The 12,719-nt window shown below is 36.8% G+C and overlaps 1 protein-coding gene across 1 annotated transcript in view; it reads left to right on the forward strand.

The window, feature by feature from the left end:
• The first annotated feature begins 395 nt into the window (after positions 1 to 395).
• Positions 396 to 12,719, forward strand: part of LOC139124386 (uncharacterized) — a 53,861-nt gene continuing 41,537 nt past the window's right edge. The window contains exon 1 of the mRNA XM_070690518.1: positions 396 to 792. Within this exon, the coding sequence (XP_070546619.1) occupies positions 720 to 792 (73 nt within the window). The 5' untranslated portion in view covers positions 396 to 719. The remainder of the gene's footprint in view (positions 793 to 12,719) is intronic.

Raw genomic sequence — 12,719 nt, forward strand, 5'->3', positions numbered from 1 at the left:
TGTATTCCTGTCCTAACATAGAAGCATGTAAAAATTCTACCTCAGATAAACTGACTTCGAAAACTCAATATCCGTTTATATTTTATCTTTTTTCACTAATCACGGTCAGGATTCGTGATGACTCCAAGTCTCAGTTCTTATAAATACTCTGGTTGTTTCGTAGCAGATGACGTCATTTTCCGACCTATGACATCATTTTCCGACCTGCAAAAATATTATTCCCTTGCTGAAACATATTGATTTCACGTCATATTTAATAACGCCCTAAAAACATTTCTTCTGTATGGTTTTGAATATTAGTTCCCTAATCTTCACAACAGGTGAGGCGGCCTTGATTGGCTCGTGTTGTCTCGTTACCCACTGGCGATTTATTCCAGTTTTTTATTCATCGATTAAAAAAAAATTGCCGAGCTTTTTCCTGAGGCCGATTCCCTTTCAAGCTCTATTTGATTCAATGAGCAGCCTTTTTTGACAGCCTGTGGACCCTTTATAGCAGTCCCTCCTACTCTTTGCACCCATCTTTGTGGAGGACGGTAACTAACATAGAGGACAAGAGTACACATCCTCACTCAGCCCCGCTGCTGTACACGCTCGCGTTGACCCGCTCCATCTGAACGTTATCACCGGCACGCTCAAGAAAAATTGACACAGAGAGAGGTCGAGGACCGATATAGAAAGTAGCAGGCGGGCCGTTCAACGATTTTCCCGTTGCGGACGAGATGGGCCGCCGTTTGGTGCTCTTGATAACTATATGTTATGTGGTCCTGATTTCGCTGGACCTTTCGCTTGGAGGTAAGAATTGAAATTGTTGAATGTTAGAGTAACCTGTAACAAACATTTTAAATTGAAACGTTATTTACTAATTAAGGACCCCCAAAATTGTTTAAATTTACATATTGAAACTAAGCCATTTCTAACCCTACTTTTTAAAACATTGTGAATTCAAGTCGCACAAAATTCTCGGGTTCACGTTTGTGCCAATATGATTCATTGCGTGAAAGGTACCTTTCAAACTTATTGATAATCACCAGGGAGTAAATAAGGTTTTTATCTTCCTAGCTAGGCGAATACCCACGTCCTGGTTTAAGTCATAAACTATATGAATGTTAAAACCAGTTACGTTAACTGAAGGTCAGTCCCCGGAAATTAATCAAATGACTGGAAATGGTCCGATCACTAATCGAGCGCAAGGGTGTGCTTAGCATTTTAAAACAAATGTTAGTTAGAAACCAAATACCTTGACACGTAAGTGTCTATGTGTGTGTGGGAGACAGAGAAAGATACGGAGAGAGACAGAGAGAAAGAGACTGAGAGACGGAAAGACACAGAGACAGATTGTGGCTAGACCGTGATCGTCTGCCCTTTCAAGTAATTATACACATTGACGGATGACGTACAGGTCTATATAACAAGTCTTTGTTTATACAGTATTCAAATAAATAAATAACTTGGTAGTCATCTAAATTTGCCAATCATCACTTTATCAGTCTTATTTACAAGACATTTATCACATTTTTAGCAGAATAGCTATAATCTAATGATATAAATCAGGTTTTTATTGGTATTTTCAATGCCGTTGCGATCAATATCCCGGGTGGCTAGCAGAAATTACACGGGTAAATAAACAGCAGTGACATGTAACACTCAACCAAAAACGTTTATCTATGATAATTTTCCCCCTGCGTCTGCCCGCGTCAAGTAGTGTTAATTCCACTTGCGGAAATTGCTGTTTCCTGGCGACGTGGTACTCGCCGAATAATTCCATAAAAACTGCTTGTGGATACCGCGTGCTATTCGCCGATAGCACTTGTGACATGCGTAAAGTGGGGTTTATTGGATATTTATTTTATCTACGATCCACTTTATCATTCCGAATGCATCGTCACATTTCAGTATTTTATTACCTAAGTGAGACAGTGTCTTTTTTTGACGTCATCTGTAAAATTCATTTGAGAAATAAGGAACGACACGACCCGGGAACACAGAGTCGGACTCTCAAACTTTTACACTTTTAGGGGCTCATTTTTAAGCGTACGGAGTAAAACCTTTTCACTGATTGAGTTTTGTGAAAATTAGGCATTTTAATTTCTCCCTTGGAGATAACACAGGTATGACGGCCATTTTGTATTTAAATGTTTGGTTATGTGTTTTTCAAGTACCAAACTTTGCACGATGATCCCTAGTTGTTGTTTCTGATTTGAAAGAGAATGGGTTAAAGATTGCGTGAGGAACGCTTGAGCAAAACGTGAAGTCTTTCATTTTAGAGGCGAGAACTTCGTAGAATTTCCAAAATGATACATTTCATGGATATTCTAGGCATTTTTCTACCACATGCCAAGTATTGGTGTATTTTAATCATTTATAACGAACAAATTTTGACATTTGCATCGATACTATATTAACCTTTATCCTACTATCCTGCCAAGTTCATATTTCACCATCAGATTGAGTTACTAAGAAAAAACAATAGATACTGTAAACATGATTTTAAAAGACTGAAACTGCTATACCCTTGTTGGAAAATTCATTGCTCAGTATATATGTTCATACAATAGGGCAAAAAAGCTCCAAAATGTTAGTAGGCACAGCTTATATTAAGTGAGTGACATAAACAAAGTTGGTCTTTTGCGTGGTTAATAATAATTGTAATGGAAATACAATGGGCACTTTACTCACTTTGGAAGGTTTGTATCAATACGACGGGCATGCAGTGGGAAGAGAAAGTTGCTTTCATGATGTTGATTTTGCGTCATCAAATAAACCTGCCATCCTAACGATATTGTTCATACTATTGCAAATGTGTTGTTGAATGAAGCGTTCTTTACCATACGTTTACAAATGTTAAGGTAGTATGCGCCTCAAAAATGAAAGACTTCCACTTTTGCTCAAACTTTCTACAGGCAAATTTTCAGCCACATTCATCTCAAACCACTAAAATCGACGGCCACCTTGTAACTTGGCATTAGAGAAACAAATTACCAAACGTTTGCCTATATTTGAAATACAAAATGATCGCGTCCCCTGTGTTATCTAGAAGGAGAAAAAGAAATTGTATAGTATGTACAATTTCCGATTTTTACAAGACTGGGCCAGTAAAAACTTTATTTACTCCAAATTAAGCCCCCACAAGTGGTAAGCAAAAGGGATGTTGTAGAAATTTCAGAGTCCGAATATTTGTCCCCAAGGCGCATTGTACCTTAATGATTGTGATTTCCTAGTCAACATAAAAGCAATACTTGAACCGTTAGCTCAAAGAAACACAAACTCGGTTAAAATTGAGCACATACTAGACCATACTTGTAATAAGTGGCTTTGTCCTCATATCCCACCCCTTTACTTGCCATTTGGTCCTTCAGCAACACTTTTCTTTTTAGTCATCATCGAGTATTGTATATCCTGTCATCAGTATCCCTTATGGTTTTCATTTCGTTGATGGCTAACCGTCACTTTTGCCCGAGTAACACTATAGCAAGCTTTTAAATTACACCCAAGCTGTTGTTAACTTATGATACAAATGCAACTTTTCTTCCTACAGAACCAAATAAATAGAATCATATCAGATAGGTTTTAGTAGGTGATTTGACCGGCTACCTGATACACTGGAAAAGGCGGTAATCGCCTTTTTACATCACAGTCGGTATTCTTAAGTATCCGATCGTCATTAGATCGTATTTGTTTTTCATATAAAAAAAGCTTAATCAAAATGGAAAATAATATGGCCATTGCAGGTACTTTGTGATATCTGTGTCAGTGAGATTAATACTAATTTGGCAAAATATGCGGCCGTAAAAGCTAAAAGAACAAAACACATGGGGTTTTTTTTCTTGTTAATATATTATTGTATTGAAATGATAATTTTCTATAACTTTTAATTTCTACGTTGATTGCTCTCTTTAAATACATAATGATAATTTGTGATTCATATTATCCTTTATAAACAATATTGTTTTAAAGAACTTTTAGCTAATGTCCTCAAGATTAAGAAATTGATGAGTGTTATATTTTTCAATACTGATTCGGTGTGTGTGCGTAGAGATAAAGAGAGAGAGAGAGAGAGAGAGAGAGAGAGAGAGAGAGAGAGAGAGAGAGAGAGAGAGAGAGAGAGAGAGAGAGAGAGAGAAAGAGGGGGAGAGACATACAGACAGACAATGATATTCATGGTATGATTTTCTAAAGCGTGAAACAAAACGGGTGTTGTTAACGATCCATTTCCCAAGATAACACATGCAAGCTCTTACCTTGAATTCATCAGTCTGATACACAACCCGACGAGTGTAGCCAGCCTTTGCTGACTATACGAAACAAGTTTGTAGTGGGAATGTAAACTGTTTGATACTTGTAAAATTATATATATATATATATATATATATATATATATATATATATATATATATATATATATATATATATATATATAGATTATTTAAAATACTATATACGTAATTAAACATGTCACGCATCCTTCAATCATGACGATGCATTCACCCACACAGCATTGGCCTTGAAGCTTGTACTAAATGTCGCGAATTATACCAAATCATGAGTGCGGAACATACGGCAGGATGTTTAATTTCCTTATTACGACGCGTTCATTTACAAAACATACCCTCGGGTACTGAAAGTCTGTGATTTTACGCCTTCCCGTTACATGAATAGCAGACACATTATGAAATAGCTAAAGAGAGTAATGACCTGTGAATTTTAGAATTATCAGCTTGTCATTTAATGTATGTATGTATGTATGTATGTATGTATGTATGTATGTATGTATGTATGTATGTATGTATGTATGTATGTATGTATGTATGTATGTATGTATGTATGTATGTATGTATGTATGTATGTATGTATGTATGTATGTATGTATGTATGTACGTATCTATGTATGTATGTATGTATGTATGTATGTATGTATGTATGTACGTATCTATGTATCTATGTATGTATGTATGTATGTATGTATGTATGTATGTATGTATGTATGTATGTATGTATGTATGTATGTATGTATGTATGTATGTATGTATGTATGTATGTATGTATGTATGTATGTATGTATGTATGTATGTATGTATGTATGTATGTATGTATGTATGTATGTATGTATGTATGTATGTATGCATGCATGCATGCATGCATGTATGTATGCATGTGTGTGTATGTATTTATTCATGGTATAATTGTTTGTCTACCAATCTAATTGCTACTCACCTGCATAACATTCTGCCTTGTTATATGTCCGCTGGGCCTCCAGCAATATGAAGCAAACAATTTTACTGAGACCTCTTTTTTCGAAGACTCACACCAACGACAATATTTTTGTCAGATTTCCTTATTTTATGTCGCTTTTTTATTGGTATCTTTTTTCTGTTTACTTCCGTACATGTTTGCCAACGGAACCTATAGATTATTACTTTAACAGTTACAAGTCAAAGAACACTCAATGATTGAAAACGCAGCCAGCAACGACATCTTTGATTCTTTCATGGACCCTGAAGCGAGTTTTCACATGGACATTTCAAACACATTTACCTGGTTCTATCCGCTACCAGCATAATAACATTGAAACTGGTTTCAATTTGTTGAGTCGTTGATTTGCAAGGTGTGACCAACTTCTATTTGCATCTTTCTACAACAGGGCACGCAACGGTTGCGATTATGCCAATTATGTTATTGTACCCTTTTAATCATTTACAAATCCACTTAACATCAGCCATTCAGTTGTCAGGGTTACACGATTTTCAGTGGGTGAACTCGCATAGCAACAACGTCAACGAGATTCACTTTTCGCATTTGCGGCGACGTAATACACCTCAGCGAGACTGAGGTGTACTTGCCACACGCTGCGCTGTTGTATAAGGAGCTGTGGATAATTAAAACACCCACACGGTAAACGCAACTAGTTATGTTTGGCCTCAACCCCCTCCCCCTCCCCTAAACGACAGATTTGTAGTGCGAAAATTCAACCAAGCTTCATTCTGTATCTGCATCCAACAATCGGTAATTACGTCGCTATGAAATCACGCATACGCTACCCCCAGCCCCCACCTCCGCATACCCTCTATCAATCTTTGTTCAGCGCCAACTCAACAATGACGTAACCAATGGAATGAAATTAAACAGTGTATCCAAACTGATTGTCACGTTATTGATTTCGTGCATTGAACCACATGTATGTCAAAAGAATGCTGGTGTGGCGCATAAATCCATAACTCTAGAATAGAGCCGTTGCCGCACTGGCCTCAGCCCTGGTACACTCAAAACAATATAGTGATATTTTGCGATACATACAAACGTGTAGCGAGATATTGCAATATGGAAACAAGAAGTGCAATTTTTGCGCAGGGTAATTGAAATACAGCTAAACCCCCACTTAACGCAAAAGCTGCGTTTACCCTGCTCGTGTTTTAAATATTCACAGCCCCTAAGTTGTTACGTTCAGGGCATGTGTGTACAATTGAGGTACTATGCGCCTCGAAAGTGAAAGACCTAAACTTTTGCTCAACCTTTTCTCAATGACACTTTCAACCATTCTCTCGCCAAATCAACAATAAAAATCTGGGGTCACCGTGCAAAATTTGGTACTAGAGAGACAAATTACCTAAGATGGTCGCCAACATGGTCGTCATCCCTGTGTTAACTCTATGGAGAAAAATAAAGTTTTCGATTTTCGATAAATTAAGACGGTCAAAAGTTTTCTTTCAAAATGACCCCCGAAAGTAATAGATTAGAAGATAATTGATAAAGTTTGAAAGCCGAAATTTCTCGAAGCGCGTGAAACACTGTTGGTAGATTTTGTCTGGTCTATGCTTGAGGTAAAAAGAATTAACTTCATAAAAGGAGGAATTTGTTGTGTAGGGATTATCTAAAGTGGTAAGAAAGCTGGTTTGAGAAGACCCGTATCAAGTGTTATAAGGTTGAAATATTTGCATAATAGCATACTAATGAGCCTTTCACTAACACTCTCTTCGGACAAAATCTAGCAGCCACGATTGGTACGTTGTTTGCCAACAATCACCTTGAAGCTACGAATCGCTTCTACCACGAGGAGGTGATCAAGGGCATTCAGGTGTGTCCAAATGTTTCAGTGCCAGCTTTAACGCCTTTTGACACTCTCCTGTCGCTGCCATGCCGTTGCTATGCAATTTCAAGTGCAAAATAACGTTGCCAATTTCAGTAAGAAACCATAAAAGGTATCATCAAACGTGTCATTGAAAAACACATTTTTCTGACGATGTATGACTACACCTACAACCTCTAACCAAAAAGGGAATCTTTGCTTCTATCAAGACATGATGTGAGCTGTAATGGGTAGTATCGGATAGAGATTGAGAGAAATTTGACCAAATGATGACCCGATGAGTTTTGTCTACTTGTCTTTTAAGCCGATAATCTATTTACAACAATGGCGCAATAACCCGTACATTGTGTTTCTCTTGAACAGTCCTTTGTTAAAAGCACCAACGTCAACGGAACCACTAGCGTTATCGATGACAGCTCGCAGGATATTTTTTCCGCCTAAGATAACATCACATGTGCACAGTATGCCCATGTGCAATGAGTTTGTCAGATATACATCATGACAAGGACTCAATTTTTTTTCGAAGTAGAATGCGCCCGGGGGACCAACCTTTGATGTCTCAAATTTTTACAATAGTTTTTCTTTGATCTACCGTTTTTGTGTGCTCATTTTGAAGCTCTTTCGTTAGGAAACATTTCAAGTCCTTATTTCTTTGCAAACCGAAAATTTATTTTATTCCTATACATTTAAAACTGAAACGGCGGCCATTTTGGATTTCACATATCGGTAAATTTCAGTATACTTGTTTCCATTGTACCGAAATGTGCAAGGAAACCCCCGATTTTTCATCTTTTTTTGGTACAGAAAGGTTGGAAATTTGCTTGAAGTTTAAGTCTTTCAAATTCGCGACTTGCACTACTCTAATGAGGAGGGGAGAAAGGGTGTGAATTGAATTGTGTATAATTTCCTACTTTAAAGTCCAAACAGGGGTAAAGCTGAGCAGCAGTCTGACATTGGCGAAGGCCTACTTGCAGATGTGTTTGTATCAAAACACTCATAAAATCTTAAATGTTTAATAATAGCCTAAATATGCATACCAATTTGCAAAATTTCATTTCATATAAAGTAATAAAACGACTTTCCATCGTGGTGGCACACCAAAGATCACTTGGCTCAAATACACACTTTCAATTATGATTATGGTTAGTCTGGGGGTGATTTTGTAGATGAATATACCATAAAAGAAATGGCAGTTGGTTAACTAGCATATGGACCGCATATTTAGATGAAAAGGTTGGCATTGAATAATTCCGTAAGAAGAAAGTTTTCTCTTGCATTCTCTGAACAGTTTTGTGGCTTCTAATGCAACTATGAATGAAGGCATGCAATTCATATAAATTCATCAAGTAACAGCTGCACGGAGTAAATTAAATTTCGTGACACTCGTTATATTTTCATGAATCGGATTACGTAGTATATATAATAATCTATTTTGATTATTTCAGCAGAGAATACAAAATTATGTTCGTAACGACACTGTGCGGCGATCAGATCTCTATCTAAGATCACATGACAAAATGGGTTTCATGAAAACACTGCATCTGTAACACTATACGTCATCGAACGGATTACACATGGGCAACATAAGAAAATTTGCAGAATACAACAATAAAGCGAGCGAAGTGTTGTCGGTAGATTTTGCTATGCTTCATATAAATACACTGCCATAAATGGTTCAGAAGCATGCCATTATGCTAGCAATTCAGGTCTATTAACACCTTAATTATGATCTTCTCTGACCAGCTGTCTTTGAACCTGGGAAAATCCAACCACTAAAAATAGACGACATATTGAATTTCATTTTTTGCACATACTGAAAAGACTTGACAAAATATAACAGTAGTGCTAGTTTTTCTATTAATATCCCCAGAAAGAATGCATAACTGTGATAACTAACTATCGTTATCGTTATGCTAGTGACGACAGCGACAATATTGACTTACATATAGCCTATACCAAAGTTAAAAGAGCAATGATAAGTGGACAAACATATTGCCTCGTATTCCAGTAGAATACGCTTCAGGGATAGATGATCGGACTTTCAGTTTTCACCTAGTGTTTTTAGTTTTATTGTGTGGGCTAACTATGGAGATTGCGAAGTAAATGAAATTCTGGTCGTCCCAATTTTGTAAACATTGAAATGTGAATTTCTCCGTAGAGTTCACACAGAGGATACGGTCATTTCTGGTTTCAAGTGTAGCAAGGCTAGTTGTTTGATTTTCTAATGCCAAAATGTGCACGGCAACCTTAACCTTTGATTGTTCTTCCTGCTGTTCCTTTGAGAGATAGTGGTAAGTATGCGTCAAAACTTTCCCCAGAAAACTTTCAACCATTCTCTTTTAAAACACAAGAATAAAAATCGGGGTTCACCGTGCAAATTTAGTACCAGAGAAACAAATTACCCAAGATTTACAGTTATTTGAATTTAAAATTGCCGTCATCCCTGTGTTAAATCTATGGGGAAAACAAAATTCCCGATTTTCACCAACCTAAGCTGGTGGAAACTGTATTTACTCCGTTATTTCAAAAAAAACTCTGGTTGGGTCAAATTTGCGAAATTCTTTACATACGACAGTTTTGTTTCAACTTAAGTTCTAACATTCAGAATAAAATTATTTCAATTTTGCTTTCGTCGATTTCGACCACTTGTTTGAATGTCGGTCTTGCAACCTCTGCCGTTTGGTAATGAGAATAGATAACGGAAAATAAAATTGTCGTTTTATCTTTGTATGCTGTACTTCAAAATGAGATACTAAATTTCATAAAGTAGTATGACGTCTTAAAACGAATTAATATAATTGATACGTACCCCTTCATCCGCCGAGTAAGGTATTGCTAAAATACTTAAGTTGAGATTCTCTGCTTTTGAAAATATATTAATTAGGGAGTTTGTCTGTAATCTTTGATAAGAAATATAGTGTCTTGGTTACCGCAGTGCCACCTTAAAGGACATCATTTCAGTTAGTTACCAAAGGTTTATGTCCAGTGATCGACACTCGTGCAATTAAACTTGGCAATGACAGCAGGTCAACTATTATTTCATCATAGGAAGCTTAAGCCAAAAACTATTTAGAGTACGATGTATATATTTACATGCTACGAGGTATTAACACATGTAATTTTTTCAGTAAAACAAACCATAGAAACTTATGTTATATCAGGGAGGAGGTTTTCGTAAAATTCAATGTTAGTTACTTATGTTGGCTTGTTTAGTTAATATTGAAGATATGTTTCATTGTGGGTTTTACATACTGCCGTTGTATACTACATTGTGTCATGGTCTTCACAATGGGTAGACTGGATTCAAAACTTACAAAGAAAATGTCGTTTAGGAAATGAATAATATTAAATTCATTTTAGTTAAAAGCTGGACGACCTGTCAAAAGCAGCAACACGGCAGATTAGAGTTTCCAAATTCATCAATTTATTTTCCAAATTGTATTACATTTTCCGACAACGAAATCGAAAGAACATCTGCTGTTCATTGAGGTATCTAGATCGTCAAACATGGCTATCGCGCAAGATATCTGATAACGTAGTTTATGGCATTGAATGAATAAACGTGTACAAACAAACTGGACATGTAGAAATGTGATTAATCACAGCTTCCTGATGAAATCCGGGGAAGTTAAAAGGACTAGAATGTTTTACAGTAAAAAAAAAATCAATCGCGCTTTTGCGTGTTGAGATCAAATTTCAGTATTTGATACCTTTGACCGTGACCACCGGTTTATATGGCACACTGCTGAGCATATTGAATATTGACCCTTTTTGAAGAGAGAGAGAGAGACAGAGAGAGACAGAGACAGACAGAGACAGACAGAGACAGACAGACAGACAGAAACAGAGCGAGAGACAAACAGACAGACGGAGTCAGAGAGAGAGAGGCCTATTTCTAATCAGTGTCGTGTAAGCAGAATACTCGTCATATATCATCGTGAATGTATGACAGGAAATATTTCTCTGGACTGAGAATAATATTCAAATGAGTCACTGTTGATAGCAGACCATTTGCATATCATTCTCCGTCCGACGACTATTTCCTGTTCTGCATTCATGTACTCGCTAACTTGGCAATGGCATCTTACTAGTGTTCACCAATACATACATATATATATATATAAATATATATACACAAAATGTATACAATGTGCCCTCCCGGTTATCACCATAATGGCTTTATGGCAACCTCTGAACTTGGGCACAGAGCGTACGGTTATATATATATATATATATATATATATATATATATATATATATATATATATATATATATATATATATATATATATATATATATATATATATATATTATAATTTTTCAAATTGTTCTTAATTGTTAATCACATTTATTTTTCAACTCAGCATTTGAATTCATGAATACAAAGTAATCTTGTCGTCTTAGCTCTGTACTGCCTTTCGATGACATATTTGCTAACCTCAAGTGACATTATTATTACATATGACATCTCTGTCTGCGGCACATGAACATAGTTGAAAAGAGCTGATTTGTTCCGTTAAGCGTCGGCTTGAATTGCAACTGTCCCTCCCATTTTGTGACAGGAGGTTGGGTTGTTTAGGAATTTAGGCGTGCAAAACAGGAGTGTGGCACACTTCAGGGAGCAGAGCGACCAATGACCGTCCCTGCGACACGATAGCTGGTCAGCCCCATTTTACAGTAAAAAAGGACGCCAGACACCGAGGCGCCTGGAAATCAGATAAATCAAAAACCGGAAATAGAAGTAGCAGACGACCATCGTAATCTTCCCTAGCATGTCTCACAAAAACAATAATCATCACACTATTATCTGCGCCCTTCCATTAATAACACATATAAGACCCTCAACAGCCCTTCTTTTCAACTTGAACTAAAATATTCTAACAGCAATCCAAGGTTACTCTCAAAGTTCAACACAATTTTGTTCGATGGTTCAAATTTTGTGTGTGAATGCTACGTGTGTATGGTGGAGTGACGGATTATCTCATTAGCGTCATCTTTCTATAATCTCACATTCATGTAATGCCACATGCTGCACCGCCGTAAATGGTAACGGCAATGTAGTGAGGCCTGCAGGGTCGGGTCTGAAAATGTGTGCAAGTTTCAAATCTCGCATTGTGTTTGCGACGGATTTCAGGGCTTTGACATTCAGTAGGGTAATGAAAATTAACCTTTGGCAAATATTATAAAATGACATGACGAGCCAGGTATAAGCGCGTAGCAAAAACTAAAAGGACAGAACAGGAAAGCGAAGGACAGAGAAGGACGAACGGAAAATGTAATCGAGTCGGGAAACACAGTATTTTAAATGTAATAAAAATGAAGGAAAACATTTTCGGTGCAGGATAAGATGAAGGACAGAACTATCTACCTATTCAGTTATGAAAATAGCGTCCTTCACCATATTCATAGCATTGTCTTCGTCCAATTATACAGTGAAAATGCTGTCCTTCACTCTACCCTGTGGTGACAATAATGTCCATAACTTCAATATTATTCTCAACTGATAACATTGCCCTTCACGCTATTTTGGTGTGAAAATATACTGTCCTTTGCAGTGTATTATAGTTACAATACTATCCTTCACCCTATCGTTCACTAATTCTATTGTTCTTTGGTCCATTTCACGGTGACAATACT

This window comes from Ptychodera flava (genome assembly GCF_041260155.1).
Source record: "Ptychodera flava strain L36383 chromosome 23 unlocalized genomic scaffold, AS_Pfla_20210202 Scaffold_24__1_contigs__length_23054250_pilon, whole genome shotgun sequence".
In the NCBI taxonomy this organism is placed as follows: domain Eukaryota; kingdom Metazoa; phylum Hemichordata; class Enteropneusta; family Ptychoderidae; genus Ptychodera; species Ptychodera flava.